We start from the raw sequence: 21591 nt of genomic DNA, 5'->3' as shown, positions 1-21591 counted from the left end.
ATGTAATTTACTATTACATAATATTTCCTGTAACTTAGGGAGGGAGTTGGGGGTACCAAAAAATTCTGTCAAGAAAGAACTCTTCACCTAGTTTCTCTTCTCTCTTCACTCATATTCCAGAATTTCCAGAAATTAAAGTAAAATGAACTTTATTAGCTCTGGCAGTAAGATTGGGGCATCTTTAATTACGTCCATTTCCTAACAAGAGAGTTCTTTAATTACAGTTTGAACTTAAAAAAACTGAGTTTCAAATCAACAGAAAATGTTCCATTGCATTTCTGCAAAAAATGTAAATATAAACATTCATAACTTTACTTACAAATATTGAGTCAGTTTTCTTTTATTTTGGTTTGGCTCAGACACAAGGCTGCCAAGCTTCAAGTTTATAGCTCCAGCTGTTTTGCAGCTTAACAAATGCCAAAAAATAAAACAAATTCTTCTCAATGTTTCCCCCATCATTTTGTTCCCCAGCCCCTCATGCCTCAAAAACAACTGAATCCAATTCATTTTAACTGTCTACTAAATAACAAAAACAAACATAATCCTGTCTATGAACTATGAACTTTTGGGGAAGTTGAGGAGCCAGGAGACGTGAAAAATAAACAGAAAAGAAAAACAAGAAAGGGGGAGGGAGGTTGGGGGATAAATTGGAAGGAGACAAAGGGTACAAAAGCAATTTCTGGTAATGGATATGTTCTCAATATGAACCTGGCCCCCACATCATGGGCAGGAGGGCAGACAATCAGTTTTGTATCTCATGAATATTCGAAATAAATAAATAAATAGATAGATAGATAGATAAAAAACAAGAAAGAAGAAAAATAAGTGTGCTTGTTGTTAAAAATTAATGTTGGTAAAAATGGAATTATTTTCACCTTTAAAGACAGCGTTTATGCTTTTAAAGAGAAAGTCCCAGTTCCTACGGTTTCAGAGATTACAATATGCAGGAGATATAAATGATCAGACTGAGAAGCAGGAAACCTGGGTTCTAATGCTGGCCTTGCCACCAACATGATGACAGATCCTAAGCAAATCATTCCATCCCTCTAGATCTGAGGTTTTCATCTGCAAAATGAAGAGTGGATTGAATAATCTCTAAGTGACCTTTCAGAAAAGATCAGGGAACTCTTGATAAAGGAACTAAAAACTTCTCTATGTCTCTGCAGTTTAGCAGTCTTGTTCTTCTATCAGAAGCAGAAAGGATTACTAATGTTAGACAGAAGTAAAACCATTTGGATTTTCCAGTGTAACTCCATAACAGTTGACTGAGCTCAGATGCCTATTAGCTTGTTACTTTTGATTTCACCAGGCCAAGGCTTAGTAAAAGCATTGGATCTATTCTGTGTTTATCTATCATGGGAAAAACCCTGACATTTCCAAAGTGACTCAGGGCCCTTATCCAATATGCCTCTCCAGTTTTCCGCAGAACCATAGACTGTCAGAACTGGAAGGGGCCTTGGAGATCAACCAGGAGGTCATGTGCAGCAAGTGTGCAGGGAAGCCTGGGAAGAAGAGGTAACTTACCCAGGCCCACAGGGCAAGCCAGTCCTCTTTCCACAGTTCTAGGTTGCCCTATGCCTTAGAGAGAAGAGCTAGGCTTTCCCAATGAGCATTTTATGAAAATGCAATATACGTAAATAGTGTGATAGTCCTGAAAAGTACACCATTCATATTTTTCAGGGGAGAACACAATAAAAAGTCAACTTCAGAATGATTTTTCACTAATTTCTGTATAAAAATAGGTGTATAACCTTAGGCAGTGATTCTCAAAAGAGCAGCCCCAAAGGCAACTTGTACTTAGGGCACATGACAAAAATTCAATCCAGAGGGAACACTCAATTCAGTTCAGATAGTTCTTCACTGATCTCATTTCATTCCCATTGAAGAGATTTACAAAGTCAGCATATTTGGTTCTAACCCGAAATGACTGACTTGGTTTCCTAGGAGGGTGTGAGGGGGCATAGGTAGGGAGTTTGATTGTTTTAATTTGTATTAGAGTTTTAAAAGCTTAATATTTAGATTCAGTTTGATGTTCAGATTCATTTGTTTACAGCTTTAGATTGTTATTAACTAATAATCTATTTTTTATCTAATAATCTATTTTTGATACTGCACACTGAAAGCAAAACCACTTGCCTCTCTCATTAAAGAAAGCCATAAGAGGCATGGGAGGGTTGGTGGGGACCCACAGAACCATGCACCCTTGAGGTGGTTTACAGAACTTCAGTCTAGGCTACAAAGCTGATGCAGCTTTCAAAGGACACATTCAGAACATGAGCCAAGAGGCTGGCACTGGGACCAGTCACCCATCCCATCAAATTCCCTAACCCCACAGGCTAGACTGAGAAACCCAACCCTGGGCTTCCAAGTTCCCTTACCTGAGTGAATCGTCGGACTAGGCACGTCTTCCCCACACCTGCGTTGCCAATTAAAACAATTTTGAACAGGAAATCATAATCTTCCATACTCATTTACACAGCTGCAAGACAAACACAGGCAAGCATGAGAGGCCCAGTCAGACTTGCCCACAAAGCTCAAACCATGCCAGCCCCGTCTCCTCAGGAATAAAAGGAAATCATAATCTTCCATACTCATTTACACAGCTGCAAGACAAACACAGGCAAGCATGAGCGGCCCAGTCAGACTTGCCCACAAAGCTCAAACCATGCCAGCCCCGTCTCCTCAGGAATAAGAGGTCTGACTCATTTGAAGAGCAATTTAACACTCCCCTTTGTGACCCTGCCAGCAAGAGAGGAACACAGGTGTTCAGTCAGATGAACTTTATCCCTTCCCAACTACCTCATGCCACAGAGACTAAATGACACAGATGTCCTTTCACCTGGTAACCTTTATTCCTCCAAGCAGACAGGTCACAGTTCGCTCCTGTGATAAGATCTGTTCTCTTTTTGCATGAAAATGAGATTACAAATCTATGTGCAGGCAAGCTGGGGGTGCAAAGATGCAGGGAACAAAAGTGAGCCTATCCAGAGCTGAAAGATAGTTTATGGGCTGTGTGTGCCTCTGGGAAGAAATGCTAGTGACTAGGAGACTGAATGAAGAGGAAGGATCCAAGAAGGGTCCTTTCAGTCTCCTGCAAGTTCTGGGGATCTTGGGGGTCATACCAGTGGGAGTTACAGCCATCATTCTCCTTTACCACCAGCCCATTCCTATACACCTACTGTCAGCCATGCTGATGCTACAGCCCCTCCCAAAGTGCTTGTCTTTTCATTCCTATAGGCTTTGGTACACGTCACTTTCTCTGCCTGGGATGCTGTCTCCCATCCTTTCTGAATCATGAAATCCTTCAAGGCCCAATGTAAGCATCTCTTTCTTTCTGAATCTTTCACTGATCTTCCCCAAATAAAGTTAAAAACTCTCATCATTCCTCTGACCTAAAACTTCACTTGTTGTACATAATTATTTGTTCAAAGGTCTGCCTCATCCTTGAGAGGAGGGATTATGCCTTTCAGTTCTATTTTCCTAGCCCCTGGGACAGAATTACACTTAGTAAATGTCTACTTGACAGAAGGAAAGAATTAATGAATGGGCATATTGCTGAAGTGTAGGACTTAGTTTCTCCGGTTGCACTAAAAAGAATACTACATGCTGTGTCTACTTCAGAGGACTGTTGTGAAGATTTTTTAAAAACTATACAAAAGAGCCTCGGTACCCATAAAGCCCTATCCTGGTGAAAGCAATTGTTCTCTGTTGAGTGCTTGTTACACACTGTGTTGATCACTGTAGGAAGTACAAAGAAGAGACAATGTCTGCCCTCAAGACCAACAGGAGCAAAGTTAAATAGCAACAAAAATCGAGCCAGCAGCAGAGCTCATTTCATAAGGTATAGGCAGAGCAAGCCCAGAGGATTCTGGAGGGAGAGGAAAGGACACTCAGTGAGCCCATGAGGGGAAGGGTGCTTGGGAGAGTTAGAGCTGCCTCAGGGTCACTCCCACCAGCACACCTTATGCTCAAATGGCTACAGGCTGTGGGGCAGAGAGGACAGCCCAATGTACCAAACTGGTCAAGTACCTAGGGGAGTAAATTCCCTGTGTGCCAAGGTGATTTCTATGTGAATTTCAATAGATTTTATTTATTAATATATTACCTATTTTATAGGTGAGTAAACTGAGGTTAAAGGAAATTAAGAGGGTAGCCTGAAATCATAAAGCTAACAGCCAGACTTCAAGTTCCAAAGGCATATGGTGTCATCAAAAGAATTCTAACTTTGGAGCCAGAGAGACCTACGTTCAAACCCTGGCTGTACTAAGTCTGTGGCTTTGGGCAAGCAACAATTTTTCAGAGCTTCAACCTCCTCAACAATAAAATAGGGTTAATAACACCTATATCACAGAGTTGTGATGCTTGAAGGAATTGATGGAAACCCCTAAGGACAGTACCTGGTACTGAGTCCCCAAACTCCTTAATATGACTCACAAGCTTTCCACATGGGCAAGCAACAATTTTTCAGAGCTTCAACCTCCTCAACAATAAAATAGGGTTAATAACACATATATCACAGAGTTGTGATGCTTGAAGGAATTGATGGAAACCCCTAAGGACAGTACCTGGTACTGAGTCACCCAAACTCCTTAATATGACTCACAAGCTTTCCACGATCTGGTTTCTGCCTTCACTGGCAGCCCCAGCTCTCACCTCTCTCCTCCTACCCCACACTCTAGGCTCCCTGGACTTTTTTAGTTCCTTAAACACCACAGGATTGCTTTTCTCTTTAGACTTTCAAATATACTGTTCCTTCTGCCCAGAACACAGAACACAATCTCCCCTTGTCGCCCCCAACCAAGTTAAAATTTACTCCCCCTTTAGATCTCAGCTTAAATGTCACTTCCTGTAGTATGCACCTCTGACCTAAGAGGGAGCCTGGGCAGCCCACTCGACACTCATGCAATACCCTCTTCCTCTCCTACGGTCATACTTACCAGGCTTTACTGTAATTATTTACATGTCTCACACTCCAACCCCATCCCTCAGTCCCTCACCCCCCTCCCAACACACACTCATGACTGTGAGCAGCATGAGAGCAATGAAGTAGCTGGTTAATACATCCCCATCATTGTCATCGACATCGTCATCATCTCACTCTACATTGTTAAGTCATTTAATTCTCACAACAATCCTACGAGGTGAGCTCTGGTAGCATCCTAACTTGACAGATGGGGATACTGAGGCACGAGAGAAATTAAATAAGAAGTCGTTGAGGACCCACAGCTGATAAGTGGTGGAGCCAAGATTCAAACCTACATAACCTGGCTCCAGCAACCCTGTCCCTGAACCATGACCCTCTAGTGCCTTTCCTCATGCCTGGCTCCTAGTAAGAGCTCTAGAAAGATGAGATGAATTGAATAATGAAGGGCAAGCACTCAATAAGTGTGATTTCCCTTTTCTCTTCTCCTCTGGCTTCAAGCCCAAACTTCTTTCTACCACACTGTAGTGGTAGAAAGAAGGATCAAAGTCAAAATCCTGATAAAAACTCAGGGACATCGTATGGCAATTAAAACTCAATAAAGCTATTAAATGTGAAAAGAAAATACAACCCGGGGATAGGCACAAGGATGGCAGGAAGACCTGAGGCTCCATGGACCACGACTCGCTGCTTTCGTAAATCAATAAGCAATAGGAAGCACAGGTCTGGGCTGCATTCTTTCTCTGTGCCACACATTTATTTTTTGACCCACACTTATTTCAATATTTTTGTCAGAGGTCAATGAAGCAAAGCAGGGAATTCAGATGAAAATGTCCAAAAAATAAAGATCTGGGAAATAAGGCTTCTAAGAGAAGGTTAACAGTGCCATTTAGGAAAAGAAGGCGAAAGAGGATTTGTCATAGTCAACATTGTCTCATGTGGTTACCACCTGCAGCAAGCCACAGAATAAAAGTTAAGACTCTTCCTCTTTCTGTAAGAAATTACTTTAATTCTCTATTGATTACTTTTAATTTATTTTTATTTTTTTGGTGGGTGGCAAGTACGGGGATCCAAACCCTTGACCTTGATGTTATAACATCACTCTCTAATCAACAATTGAATATTTTTAAATGAACCTCTGGGGTAAAAGTGTTTGGTCTCTTTAAAAACACAAGCTGTTTGTGGCTAAGGCTGGACTGTAAACTCCAGGTTTCCTGCTGTGGTTACTGTTCTGTTTCCAATAGAAAACACGTTACTGAATGAAAAGTTCACAGGATTCTCTGGAAACTACTAAGCTTTGAGGAAGCTCTTCTGTTTGACCCATAAGGTAGCAGGCCAGGCATCACCACTCCCCATGTGGTAAGACAATAAGACAGCATCCCAGGAGGAGGAAACCCATTCCCAAGCAGACTGGCTAGTTACACCCACTAAACTGACAACAAAAGTCATGCCTTGGCGTTGGCCGGTTAGCACAGATGTTTAGAGCACAGTGTTGCAACACCAAGGTCAAGGGTTCAGACCCTTGTACTGGCCATCACCAAAAAATAAATAAATTTAAAAAAAAAAAAGTCGTGCCTTATCTGGGGAGCAAACATATCACAAGATATGCTACTGGCCAAACATTACTGTAGGATTTTATATTCTATTATTGTTAACAATAACAATAGCTGACACTTATAAATGCTTATTATCTGCCAGGTACTCTTCTACATGTATTCACTCAAATGATCCTCACAACAACCCTATGATGTAGATACTCTTGTTAACATCCCTAACTTGTTATGAAGGAAGAGGAAGAAGAGGAAACTGAGGCACAGAGATCATATGCTGCTCCTCACAGTGCTCCCCAGCCCAGATCTCTTAGGAGTTGGACTCTCTTTTCCCCACATACCATTCCCACAATTTAGTCATCATTCATCAGGGAATATAAACAGGAACACTGATCAGATGAACAAGCAAAATCCCAAATATCATAATCACCACAACCATCCTAAATAAATGCATTACATGCATAAGACTCAAAAAAAATTTTTTTTTGATAAGGAAAAGGAAAAAATTAGTTTAAGACATAGGAAATGATATCTAGTATGAAAAGCTTAAAAAGAAAAACAAAAATTATTCTAAGCAACATGAATTTGGCAACAACCCATTTTTTTATAGTGATCTTTAAAAAGTACAACTGTATTTACTGTTGCACATCTGTGCATTTTCCCCCTTGGCCTTTGGGGCTCAGTATAACAGAGAAAGTCAGCCAGATTCCCTTCCCCACTTTCTGACTCCCAGCCCCTGCCTCCAAAAAATATTTTGGGGACTTGTCCTTGTTCAAAAACTATGTGTCTCCAGCAGGTCCTTTTCCCCTGCAGGGCCTTGACGTTTGTAAATGGAGACGGCTGGGTGAATAGGCACCAAGGTCCCTTCCCAGGACAGCATGTGCTGTCACTCACACCAAAGAGACAGCATGGGTAATGAAGCCGAGAGACCCAGGTGTGTTCAAGAGCAGTGCAGTTTCCTTCTGCATAAAATGGGGATGATATGAGAACCTATATCACTGTGTCGCCTGAGAGGCAAATAAGATAATATACAGGAAAGTGCCCATTTTAAAAATATAATAATCAAATCAATTAAAATATAATAATCAAAAATATAATAATCAAACCCTTCTGACAAAAGTCATGCATACTGAATGCAAAAAGTACAGACAGACAAAAAGGAAAATTACCTATAATCTCTTTCCCTACCCAGACTTCCTTCTGTACCCTGGGGATACAATTAATATTTTGGCATACAGTTAATATTTTGGTATACAGTTATATATATATTTTGGTATATATCCTTCTAGTTGCTTTATTTATATACATTTGTCTATGTGTGCATTTTATTGTACATTTATGGAATTTTTAAAACAAAACCAGAATTATATAAGGTTTTTTTGTTTTCCCTAGAGTAATATTTTCCCAAAACCCAAAATCAGAACTCATGGTCTGTAAATAGAACCAATTACCAGGAGACCCTCAGCATTCATTCAACATTTGCTCCTATGACTCTAAATACTCAGGAAAGGAGTGTAGGTGTAGAGCATAGCTTCACAATGACATAACTTTGATAAATACTAAATACTATAACCCTGTCTTCGGGATATAAAATGTTCTGAAAATTCCCATAACAAAGAAAACCAGCTAACTTTGTTTCATCCAGTATTTATCAAACATATCTTTAGCTGGCCGGCCCGGTGGCGCACTGGAGAGTGCGCCGCTTGGGAGCGCGGCGGCACTCCCGTGGAGGGTTCGGATCCCATGTGGAGACCAGTTCCCGCTCACTGGCTGAGCGTGGTGCGGGTGCAACACCGAGGGTTGTGATTCCGTTGCCGGTCAGTAAAAAAGACAAAAAAAAAGGAAAAAAAACCAAAAACCAAAAAACATATCTTTAGCTGAGAATTCTTTTCTCATATAAGACCTTTTAACATCCTTTGTTAGTAAAAAAGACAAAAAAAAAGGAAAAAAAACCAAAAAACAAAAAACATATCTTTAGCTGAGAATTCTTTTCTCATATAAGACCTTTTAACATCCTTTGTTACCAAGGCTCCCTGAAACATTAGTGTGGTAAATGCTATTTTGTAGCATTTGAAATCAGAGCTGCCCAAGTATGGATTGCCAAATACTGCAAAAGAAAAAGTTTTTAAAAAAAGAAAGAAAAAGAAAGCTAGGACACCCACTTACATTTCAATTTCAGATAGCACAAATAAATTTAAATATAAGTTTGTTCCAAAGATTACATGGGACATATGAATAATTTTTTACAACAGTAGTGTGTTTCATATACTTGTACTAAAAAATTATTTGCTGTTTTTTTGAAATTCAAAATTAACTGGATATCCTATATTTTATTTGACAAGCCTACCCGGGGAAAATTTGAGTAGTCAGGTCATAATAGAAACACAACACCATGCTCACCCAGAGCTATGAAAGGAGATGGGCAGGGCATGAGAGACAAGATATCCCTGATAAATTGAAAACAACCAAACAGAGGAATAAAAAAGGGGGCAACAAGTAAAATTTCAAGAAGGCATTACTGGTCTGGGGTTCTTCAGAATCTGGGCCAGACTGGGTTCGGCCCGGCATAGAGGGGCTGTGCAGGTAAGTCTCTCCCTCCTTGACAACCCCAAAGCACTGTGGAGCTTATGTCCCTGCATATATGTCTGCCTGGTGAAGAGGACCCTTCTCTACCTATCACCTTGACTATCCTTAAGGATAAGGGCTCTATCTCAACAGGACACTCACCTCTGCTTAGGCCATTGTTGTGTTCAGTAAGTATACATTGAATTGAAAGCCTTTGGTCCATCTTTCACTCTAACAAGGTTCTGTCCCAGGAAGCTCATTATTGCTTAATTACTAGGAGGCAATTACTAACCATTACTATAATCAACAGCTACAAACTCACTTGCTTTACATCAGCTGCTAATCTCATGTTATTGCAAGTTAATTATTCTCCCTGGCCACAGATGTCAAACACCCACCTGTGCCACGGCTGTTCCTCATTCACCAGGCCATAAACTCCAGCACTTTCTGTATGGCCCTTTACAGTTTACTAAATGCTTTCACAGACGTGATCTAATCTGGACCTCCCAACAACCTCATAATCTAGTTCTTATCATTCATTATGCAGGTAAGGAAACTGAGGATTTAGGTGATGAAGTGACTCATCCTAAGTCACATACTAGTGAGTCACAGAGTGGCCTGTGTATCCCAGCCACCTAGAATTTCTTCTCTTTTTCCAGAATGCCAGAACCTGTTTTCCCAGGTTTCCGGTATTTGGACCATAATTTGAACCCACTGTGTTCCAGGAACTATATTAAATGTTTTCCATATATAATCTTATTTAATCCTTTCAACAGCCCATTAGATGGGTATTATTATTCCCATTATACAGATAAGGAAATTGAGATTTAGAGAGGTTACTTACTTTGTTCAAAATCATATAGCTAATGAGTAAAAAGGGCCTGGATTAAAAATCCAGGTCTTTCTGGAAATAAATTCAGCTGGAGCGAAATTCCAGAAGTATTCAAAGTTTGGATTTTAAAAAAGTCAAAGCATGAAAGTACTAGAAGAAAACATAATATATATACATATAAAAACTTAAAGTGGGGAAGGCTACCTAAAAATTACTCAAAATCAAGGCTATAAAATAAAAAGATTGACAAATTTGACTAATTATTTTTTTTTAATTCTGCATGGCAAAACAATAAAAATGAAGAACTGACTAAAATATCTGCAATACATATAATTAAGGTCTAATTTCATTAAATGCATAAAGAGTTCCTACAAATAAATAAGAAAACTCCAATAGCCCAATAGAAAAAATGGAGGCTAAAGACATGAGCAGATAGTTCACAAAAAAGGAAATAAAAATAGCACTTACATTTTTAAAAAAAAATGATAAGCCATGGGCCGGCCCGGTGGTGCACTCGGTTGAGTGCAGCGCTTGGGAGAGCGGCGGCGCTCCCACCGAGGGTTCAGATCCCATATAGAGACCGGTCCACTCACTGGCTGAGCGCTATGTGGGCGCGACACCGAGGGTTGCGATCCCGTTGCCGGTTGCAGTACGGGCGCGACACCAAGGGTTGCGATCCCGTTACCCGTCACGAAAAAAGACAAAAAGGAAAAAAAAAAAATTATAAGCCTTATTCACAAGAGTAAATTAAAACTATCGCACATTTATAATGGGAGGCTATTTTTCATGTCAGATTGACAAAGTTCATTCTGTATTGGAGAGAATATGGAGAAATGAGGCACTCGTATACTACTGGTGGGAGGTAAATCAATGCAACAACCACTATGGAGGGCAATATTGATTTAAAACTAAAAATGCCATTACAAACCCTCTGACCCAGCAATTGCTCTTCTAGGAATCTATCATACATTTATATTCATGCCTGTGTACAGAGGCACATATAGTAGGATATTCATTGCAACAGTATTTGAATAGCAATTATGAAAACCTGAAAGTCCATCAGTAGAAAAATTGTTATATACATTATGACAACCTTACATTAATGGATCACACAGCCATGGATATCTGTGAAACGTATTAAGTGAAAGAAGCAAGGAGAGAATGGTGTGTATAGTACAAAAAAAGGTTAGGGGACATATAATTCTATATCTATATATGCATAAGATATTTTTGGAATGATAAAAAAAAAAGCTGGCAACCGTAGTTGTCCCTAGGGAGGCTGTAATATTTAGTTCTTCCTAGGAAAGAAGATGATCTCCAACTTGTAAATTATATTCTGCCCTTCCATTTAGTCTACAGAAGTGCTTGAAAGGCAAACAGTTTTCCTAATTTAGGGAGAAAGGCCCTCTAAAAAATCTGTTTGGGGTGCTCTGTTTCTATCTTTTTGTCTTTCTCTTTGTCTGCCCTGCTGTACCCCTTCATGAGACAGGGACCTCAGGAGGAAATGTCCCACCCAGACTCTGGAGTTGCTTTTTCCGGTTCATTGTGTGTATCATTGCTTTCTCTATTAAACTGTGTCTCAGCCCAGTGAGTCCCTACAAGGCGTAGTCATTCTTTCAGAACAACTTCCCTCAAAACCAAGTATCTATCGTGTGATAGCCAAAACCAATGGATCAAACAGTAGCTTGTTTATGTCACTAATAAAAACAAAATTCACACATTTTTACAGCTAAGCAATTACTCTCTATGCACTCTGACACAATCTTCCTGAGGAAGCAGGAGGAACCCATCTTTTTCTCCCCATTTTACAGAGATGGATTTGAAACCAAGAAAACGACTTGCCTCAAGCTATATAGCATGTAAGCAACAGAGCCAGAAGAGCATATGTAGGTCCCCTGAGCCTAAATCAGAGATGCTGTCAGGACAAATAAGGTCTGTGAATATAAATTCCCACTGGCCAAGGCCATAGGCATAACTACCAGGGGCGGCTGGCACGTAACCATGCTATAGATTGGGGTGGAATAAGGAGTAGGTACTCAAAAACAACCCTTAAAATATTTTTTAAGACTTGCAAGGAAAAAATTAAAAATAAAACAAAGCAGGCCTAAGATTTCCACAATATTATTTTCAAAACTCAAGACAATAAAATAATATCCTTTTATTCTTCTTATATATTGTCTTTTCTATTTTCCTACTTCCCAGAAATACAAAACAGATTTGGGATAACAAACATGTAAGAAGAACAAAAATTAATCCACAAAAGAGCATTTCATCAGCCTTAACAAAAGCAAACATCTGTATTGAGTGCACTTTTACCATAGTGAGAAAACTGGTCACACTGTGTCCTAGCACTGAGCACAGATTTGGTTTTCCACACACTGGTGAGAGGAGAAGGGAAAGGCCACTGTTTAGGAACCACTTGGGCTCCCACTCATGAACTCCCCAAGTGGAGCTGGTTTGTTTTGTACCACAGCACCTGGGAGCAGGTGCTTGACAAAGGGACTTAGATGCGCCTGGAAACACTGGCACTTCATTCCCTGGGGGAAGAAAAATGATACCCTTCCCAATGGGGAGCTTCGTCTGCAAAACATATTAGCTGAACTGATCTAAAAAAGGCCCTTCCAGACCCAACTTGCTATTTCTGTCTTCTTCACAAGCAGGCAAGGCTCCTTCTGTTGTCCTCCTCCAACAATAAACAATACCAACACAAAGCACAAACTTCCCTCCCTGCTGTGTTCTCTAAATCAGGGGCTGTGTCTAATCTTTCCTCTGCAGAAGCGTTCCTGCGCCTGTTTGGCTGGACAGGAAGGGCCTCCTTATCAGCATCTTCAGTCTCCTCCCCGGCCTGGCCAGAGAGCCAGAGGTCAGGGCCTTGGCCCAGAACTGGGCTCACATGTTCCCCTGATGCTCCTCTGCTCCAGGGACCAGAGGCCTACCAAGGACAGAGGTGTCTCCTCCCTAGCTGGAAGACTGTCAGACCAGGCTGCTCCCTTCCCTCAGCTGTTCAGATTCCCTCCACACTGGAAGCAGGAGAAAAAGTAAAAGGGAAGTAAGTGGCCACGTGCTCTAGAACCCAAATAGATGAGAATAAAACATAGGAATTCTCGCACGTTTGTCTTTCAAGTTTGTGACAGGTCCTGTGTCATGCAAAAGAATGACTATTTCTCCAGAGACCAGCTGCTTTACACACATGGGCCCATTTCATCTACGAAACAGCCCTTTTGGGCGGGATTTCTTGGGGACTGTTACTATCAATAAGCTTTTACATTTATAGAGCACTTATAGTTTACTAAGGGCTTTACTGTGCATTATCTTACCTGCATCCTGGCATATTCCTATGCCAGAAGACGGTACAAGTTCTCCCTCAACATGGCCCCCTACACACACACACAGACACACACACAGCATGCTATAAGCCATTTGTTGCCAAGATTTTCTTTCGGAAAGGGGCTTGAATACCTCTCTCCTCCTCCTTGCCCACACCCATGTGGCTCTGGCCCTCGTCAGCTCTCACCCAGCCAGGCTACTATAGACTCTAACTTGGCTCCCTGTAGCCAGTCTACAAATTGTCTCCCCAAAAGTGCCTACAAATTCTCAGCCTTGAGGATGAAGTTTAAACACTTTAGGTTAGTGCAACAATGCTTTTTATAATCTCATCCAATTCACCTCTCTCCAATCCCAGATACCTTAAACCTCATCAAATGGGCTTTTCTCTTTTCTCCAAACACCCCATGTCCTTTTATGCTTCCAAGCTTTGCACGTCCTTTCTCTTCCCGAGCATACCCTTTCTCCTGCTGAAGAATTCCTTCTTATCTTTTAAGACAAAGGCCAGACGCTCCCTCCTCTGCAACTGTTTCCCAAATACCCCATGCAGAATGAATGTCTTCTTTCTCAACAAATGCAAATAACACAACCCCAGCACTTATTGCATTGTATTGTAATTATCTCTCCATCTTCTCTAAACTCTGAGTTTCTTAAACCAGAATTCTACAAGTATTTATTGAAGAAATAGCTGAGAATGGGAGAAAAGTTTATGCTAAAATAAGCAGTGTCTTTCATAGAGTTCTAGATCTCAAAAAGTCTAGGAAATCAAGATTTCAAGTAAACATGTTCCGGGTGCAGTTTAAGGCTGGGTGGAAGATGCAGATGGGTACAATTCACCAACGGATGAAATCTGAGGGAAATTCTGGAACTTTTATGCCAAGAACATCATGTCCAGGGACCAAAAAACAGAGAGGTTCAAACCTCTTTCAAGATAAACAGATAAACAAATGGCCACTGGTGTTAACCCAGTGAAGGCAGGAATGACATCCAAACATTAATAGGTGAACTATGAAGAGGCACAACTTTCCTCAATAGCGAGGTTTCAACATTCATCAAAAGCCTTAACAAGGTCCATACTCTTTGACGCAGCAATTCTACTTCCAGGAATTTTCCTAAGGAGTGATTCCAAGATGTGCACAAAGATTTATTCACAAGAAAGTTCATTACAGTCTTACTAAGAATAGACCCCCAAGACGCAGGCAGGAATAAAACCTCTACCCAATAGAGAAGTAGTTACACTTTCAAAGAGCCACATGATGTGACATTATGAAATATATACTTGGAAGGAAATATATTTTTAAAATCCTTACCTCTGGGTGGTAAAATTATGAATAGCTTATTTTTTTCTTCATAAATTTATATCTTCTCTAAATTTTCTTCAATAAACATGATTTATTTAGAAACAATGCACCTTTTTAAAATATGATAGGGGCTCAGTACTAGTGAGGAAAACATGGGACAGGTGCATACGTATGAAGCTAGTGACCAGCCACATTCCATCAGCTCTTGTAGAGAGCAGGATCTTACTTGACACACACAAAAAGCCATAACAGAGTTCAAACAGTGAGCTCACTGCTGGAAATTCACTTTAAGGGAAGAACTGAGTGAACTCAAAATGCTAAATGAACAAAAATGCTCATTAAATCTTATCTAAGAGAATAAAGAATTGAAAACAGTTCAAATGTCCAAAGAGGGATAGTTCAGTGCAGAATATCAACACCATGGAATGCAGGGCAGCCATTAAAAACGCCAATTATGAAAACTATGTAGAAATATGAAATAATGTTGACAGGCTATAAAATGAAAAAATATACAAAGCTGCATTTGTCAGTACTGCAGCTATGAAAAATAAGCATGGATGTAAAACAAAGGCATTTCAAAAGTAAAAGCATGTTGTGTTAGGATTATTTAAGTTTGTCCTTTTTTTTATGTTTTTAACATTTTGCATGTACCATAGACACGTTTTTTAAAACTTGGAAAACACAGAAAAGGGAAAAATAAATTGCTAATAGGAACACAATCACTGTCAGCATTTTGATGTGTTCCTCCCGGCCTCTTTTCATATGCACTAGATGGCTTTGTTTTGTTTTTATCATCATGTATTGTTGAATCATGTCAACATTTTCTTTAAAGTAGTTACAAAATCATTTCAATTTTTTAAAACTAGAGAACTTAATTTAACACAAGTCCTGTACTAGAACATAGTGATGGGTTATTTCAAGAGACTTCATATAATGGTCGTTTGTAAGTAAAAAGTAATATTGCACTACTATGACAAAATAGATAGGTCTTAACACCTGCAGATGACCCTTAGGCCTATTTCATAAGCCATAAGCCAAGAGCATGGAGAGGAATGTGTTAATAAAGCTGATGTAGTTGGAAATTAGAAGAAATTTTATCAGACTTTGAAAACAGAGAGATAAAATGATGTACTAAATTTTCAGATCAGAAAAAGCTTGAAGGGAACAAATCCAATCATTCGTTATTAGGTGCAAAATATTTAACCTCCTTTACATCTCTCATGCCCTTATTCTCCTGCCCACCTGCCCCGACCTTCACTGAGGCCAAATCCTGGCACCTGGGTGGCAGCTGCTGTGTTCTGCCTGCTCTCTCTGCCTTTTTCCCAGTTCCCCACTTGCACAGTCCTTCCTCCACCCTGCTACTGAGCGCAGTGCAGATCATCACACACACGCCTAACCTGCACCCACATCCATGGATTCCTCCAGAGAGAGAAATGGGGACAGGGAAAAACACTATCTAAGCAGTGCATGGGCTCTGCCGCCCATGAGATGAGTGTGGGCCTGGAGAGAGTGAGAAGGGGGCTGGGTCTGCTGTCACCATGGAGGGGCTCAGTTTCTGCAGGAGTGTGATGCTCCTGTGCTTTTCAAACAACGGGGCCCCTCGACACAAACCAACTATTCATCTATTACATGCATGTCTTCCAAAGACTCTGCCCTCTATTCCATGGGCAGAGGAAAACCCACTGCGTTGGAATGACTGAGACATGGTATGCCACAGAGAATGTAGCAAACCTCACTCACAGTCCAGGAGAAATGGAACTTGGCCTTTTTGCCTTAGATGCTTTTGGAACAAATTCCTGTACAAGATGCAATGTGACTCCACTGCAATCTTTCCAAAGAACTAATCTGATCATGTCATTCCCACATTTAAATCTCCTCAGGGGCTCTGGGCTGCCTCCACAAAGATGTCTGTAAGAGGAAGTACAGCCTGAGTCTGAATCCTGTCTCTGCCCTTTAGGAGTTGGGTGACCTTGGGCAAGTTCCCTATCCTCCACATTTCTACATTTCTTTATTTGTAGATAGGAATAATAATAGTACCTATCTCATTGGGTTGTTGTGCAGATTAAAGGAATTAATACAATAAAGCACAAAGAAGAGAGCCTGGGCTGGCCGGTTAGCTCAGTTGGTTAGAGCACAGTGTTATAATACCAAAGTCAAGGGTTCGGATCCCCATACTGACCAGCCACAAAAAAAAAAAAAAAAGAGAGAGAGAGAGAGCCTGGCATATAGGAAACACTAAATAAGTTGAGGTGCTGCTAGTGTTATTGTTATTGTTGGAAAAGTTCAAATTTCCTAGCAGGGCATACAAAGCCATCCACGGCCCAGCGTCTCTCCTTGGCTGCACTTCTCATGACCTCTGTGTTGCTACCACCACTGTGATCACGCAGCCATACCAAGCTCCCAGAGTATGGACCTGCAGGCAGGTCCATCCCTCTACATCCTTACTCCCAGGGCTCTTCTCTCCTTGTTGGCTGGTGAACAACCAGGTATCTCTGAAACCTTCCTCCCCCACCCTCCTTTGTGCTGCCTCTATGTTCTACAGAGACTTTTTGCATAGACACTTTATTATCCTCATTGGTTTACATATCCTGCTTCCTCCACCAGGCCTTAAGGACAGAGGCCCCTATGAGTTCCTGTTTGCATCCTGATTGCCTGGCACTTCAGTAGACCATAACTGTTTATTAAATAAATGCAAAAGAAAAACTGACCAGTACACACAAAAGCCAGAATGCTTTTTAAAAACCTAAACCACCAGGTTGAGGAAATCAAACCTCAAAGCACTTTAGTCCTAAGGAGAGTTAATTGGCAACAATCACATCACCAAAGGGAAGGAAAAATTATAATTTCCCAAGAGAAAGCCAAACCTTGTTATAATACAGTGTCTCTATGTGTACTGGGGGAGGGGGACAGAACCGACATTAATAATTGTTCCAAACTAGCTGATGTTGACTATTCCTTGAACAGTGATTTTTAAGCCATTTCTTCAGAAAAAAAAAAACAGAGTCAGAGCTGACTGGGAAATTTCCATCACTTTTCCCAAAGTGCAGATTTTAAATATAAAATACTACAGGGGACCCAGCCTGAAAGAAAGAGAGCTAATCTCCCTTGAATATCTACAATGAGCCAGACACTTAAAAAATAATAGTTTCTATTTATTAAATACAATATGCTAGACACACACTTATTCACTTGGTGTGCATTATCAAATTAGATAATATAAGTCCTCAACAACTGAGACATAAGTTTTAGTCTCTCCATTTTACAGATGAGAAAAACATATTCATTCATTCTATATATTCAAACTGAACATCTACTATGTGCAAGTCACTGATCCAGGAGCAGGAGATACAGTGATAAACAAGCAGACAAGGTCCCCCCTCCCATAAATCATAAAATAGGGTGATGAATGAATGAATGGAACAGTAAACACATACATAAATAAACAAGAAAAACATCAGATGGTGACAAGTGCTAGTAGAGAATTAAAATAGACAGTTATTTCAGTCTGGGCTGTCAGAGAAGGTCTCTCAGAGGTGGCTATATTTAAAGTGGGATTTGAATGAGGGCCAACCACACAAAGATTGGAAGAAGAGCATTTGAGCTGATGCAAAGCCCCCAGAGTGAATATGGGCTTGGCATGTTCAAGGAACCCAAAGAAGGGACACTGAGGCTGAGTGCCTGGTCAACAAGAAGAGGACTGAGAGACTGATGTGGAGCAGCTCACACAGAGCTTGAAAAGCCAAGGCAAGGAGTATAGATGTTATTCTGAGTGCAATGGGAGGCCACCTGGCGGGTTTTAAGAAATGTGACATTTCTGGTTAACATTTTTAAAAGATTTCTCTGGTCCCTGTAATGGAGGGTACTGTGGTATGGATACAAGTAGAAACAAGGAGACTATTTAGGAGGCTACTGCAAGTAGTCTAGGTGAGAGATGATGTGGTTTGGACTAGGGTGCTGATAGTAGATAATATGTGGTGATCAAATCAGGATAATTAATATATTCATCATTACACAATGTAATCATTCTTTGTGACCTTTTACCAATTTCTTGCTAACCCGTTCCCCCTCCCCCTTTGCTACCTCTGATAACCTCAGTTCTAATATATTCATCATTACACAATGTAATCATTCTTTGTGACCCTTTACCAATTTCTTGCTAACCCGTTCCCCCTCCCCCTTTGCTACCTCTGATAACCTCAGTTCGGTCCATAAGACTTAATCTTAACAAAATTAGTAATGTGCCCAAGGCTTAAAAAAAAAAAAAATTGGTAAGCAGAAGAGCTGAGATACTAATCCAGGTCTATTTTGACTCCTACAGGCCTCCTAGTTCCACCACACCATTGACTATAATATACATAGCAGCATTTGCAAAAGATCCCAAATCCAGGCTCTGAAGAAAATCGGAACAGAGTTGGAAAGAATCTTCAGAGAACTTGGGAGACCCAACGCAAACACACATCCCCTTCTCACTTCTACGTAAGCAAGCTCTGTTCCTCATACAGACTTCTATTATGGCATTTTCATTCAAATGTCACTTATGTTTGCATATCTGGCTGGAGTCCTACTAGCTGCAGGACCCTCATTTGTCACCCTTTTACATTCAGAGTGGGTTTGAGGAGAGGATGGGGACACTGAGAAAAATCACAATGCAGTGTTAGTGAAAAATTGTAGTGAATAAACTCTCTGGTGACTTAATCACGTAGTAAAAATGTTTTTAAATATCAGTTATGCATTTATGTTCAGCAAAAGTGAAGATGGAATTAGAGGCACATGATCATTTTGTTTCTTTCCTCTTTGCCTGGCTATGTCAGGAAGCAAGTGGCTATGGGTGTTCTAGGAAGTAGCCTCTTGTCACCTGTTTTCCGTGCCTATCCTGTTCCACCACATGGCAGCACAACCCCACATCCTCAAGCCCTATCTTTCTCTCACCTAGCTTCCCATTACCTCTTTTAGTTTGTCTCTTCCTTCAGGGCAACAGAGATGCTACCTCCTCAATGAAGTCTTCCCTGATCTCTCCTTTTCTGAACCTTTATAACACTATGTTACTAGTACCACATAAATTTAGCTCTTGATCACATTAGGTGTAGGGTTCCCCAGTTCCCCCACTTTCTTTTAGTGTCCTGACCAAAAATCAAACAGTGCTTTGACCTCTCTGTGATCCAGCGAGCTGCACAATCCTCCCAGCAGGCTTGAAGCAAAACTGGAACCTTGAACATTCCCAGGCACTGATAAAAGTATCTAGGTTATTGCCTCAATACTGAAAGAAATTGACCTCAGCCCTGAGCCAAATTCCTTAAACTCTCATACAAACTCCATACCCTGACTCCCTTACTACAGACATAGGAAGGAGAACATACCTTTTCTCTCACTGTATGTCCACTGCAGCACTCTCTAAGTAAATTCCCCTAATAAATGCATTGGACTGATCACCCTGGCATTTAGTGCTTCTTTGGAATCCCAACTGGTCCCATCTTGGGATTGTTTGGGGCACTGTCTTGTGGGAACTGCCCTGCCTCCTCTTTAGGGGTGATTTCAGCCATGGGTTTGGTGGGATGACACGTTAGTTCTTCAAACTATTCTCTGATTCAAATATCAGAGTGGGGGTAAGACTGCTTTTCAGTAGGAAATTCAATACAGTTGTTGGCCATTGTTGCTTTGAGAGGTAGCTTAGTGCTGGAAAGATTCAGATGGATTTGGGTTGAAATAGTGGCTCTATTTCACCTCTTACAGGCTGAATGATTTGGGCATGTCACCCTCTGAGCTTCAGTTCCCCCATCTAGAAAATAAGAACAATAATACCTACCTCAAGGGCTGCTGTGAGATTTAAATAAGATATTTTCGTAAAACACCTGCCACAGTACCTGGCACATAGTAAGTGCTCTATAAATATTAATTCCTTTCTTCCTAATGACTTTGTGAATGTCAGTTTTATTTCTCCAATAAGATGTTCTTGAAGACAGATCACATATTTTACATATTTTATTAGATCATTTACAGTCCCCAGCAGACAGCTCCACCTATCACAGGCACTTGATTAAGTACTTCTTGGTTTGATCTCAAGTAAAAACAATGGCTGTAGGTATGCTTTGTAGTAGAGCAGGATTTCCCAAATGCTACTGGGTGAACTACATTAAACTCATCAAGCAGTTTCTTAAAGACAGGATTGCTAGATCCCTTCCCTAGATATTCTGATTAAGAATGTCCATTTCTTTAGCTTCAAATAAGCAAGAGAAGACTTTCGATTTTTCCTTTACATACTTTTTACTCTATATGTTTTTCATTGTTTGAAGTTTTTAAAAATAAGTATGCTTTATTTTACAATTTTAAAATAGAGATAAATTTTAAATAAAAAAGAAAAACTGGCAAGAATCAGAAGTGGAATCTAGAGTACTACAAAGATTTTCTTCCATTAATAATGCAGAATTTTTAAAAATTAACGAAGTAAACATGCCCTGGTTACAACTGGGAAGATAATAAGCACAGCCTGATATTAGAAGATCATTCTGCTTTTTGTTCTAGATATAATAATTGTGTTGTATCGAATGTCTTTATTCTTGGAAGACAAATGCTGAAATGAGCATTTCAGGTGAAGTGTTGTAATGTCTGCAACTTACTTTCAAACAGTCCAGCATATATATGTATGAATGTACACATACACACGTATATTTGAGAAATAAGATAAAATGTTAACAATCATTTAATTTAGTGTCTGCAACTTACTTTCAAACAGTCCAGCATATATATGTATGGATGTACACATACACACGTATATTTGAGAAATAAGATAAAATGTTAACAATCATTTAATTTAGTCGGCAGGTACTTGGGCATTCATTTTATTACGCTTTCAAAGTTTCAGTATGATTGAAAATTGTTTTTTCCTTTACATTTTTATTTTGTCAATATACAATGTGGTTGATTACTATGGCCCATCACCAAAACCTCCCTCCCTCCTCCCTCTCCCCCCCCCACCCAAGAATGTCCTTTCCGTTTGCTTGTTGTAACAACTTCAAAACAAATTGTAGTTGTTATATCTTCTTCCCCCCCACCCCCGGTTTTTTTTTGTGTGTGTGTGTGTGAGTGAATTTATTTATTTAT

General features: G+C 40.2%; 1 protein-coding gene across 3 annotated transcripts in view; it reads right to left on the bottom strand.

Moving 5' to 3' along the window:
* Positions 1-21591, bottom strand: part of RAB30 (RAB30, member RAS oncogene family) — an 86580-nt gene that overhangs the window by 13534 nt on the left and 51455 nt on the right. For all 3 annotated transcript variants that reach the window (XM_008568229.1, XM_008568230.1, XM_008568231.1), the window contains exon 2: positions 2379-2479. In XM_008568229.1, the coding sequence (XP_008566451.1) occupies positions 2379-2471 (93 nt within the window). In that variant the 5' untranslated portion in view covers positions 2472-2479. The remainder of the gene's footprint in view (positions 1-2378; positions 2480-21591) is intronic.

The sequence above is a fragment of the Galeopterus variegatus genome, unplaced genomic scaffold (genome assembly GCF_000696425.1).
Source record: "Galeopterus variegatus unplaced genomic scaffold, G_variegatus-3.0.2 Scaffold389, whole genome shotgun sequence".
Lineage (NCBI taxonomy): Eukaryota > Metazoa > Chordata > Mammalia > Dermoptera > Cynocephalidae > Galeopterus > Galeopterus variegatus.
This window is presented reverse-complemented; position numbering and strand designations above follow the sequence as displayed.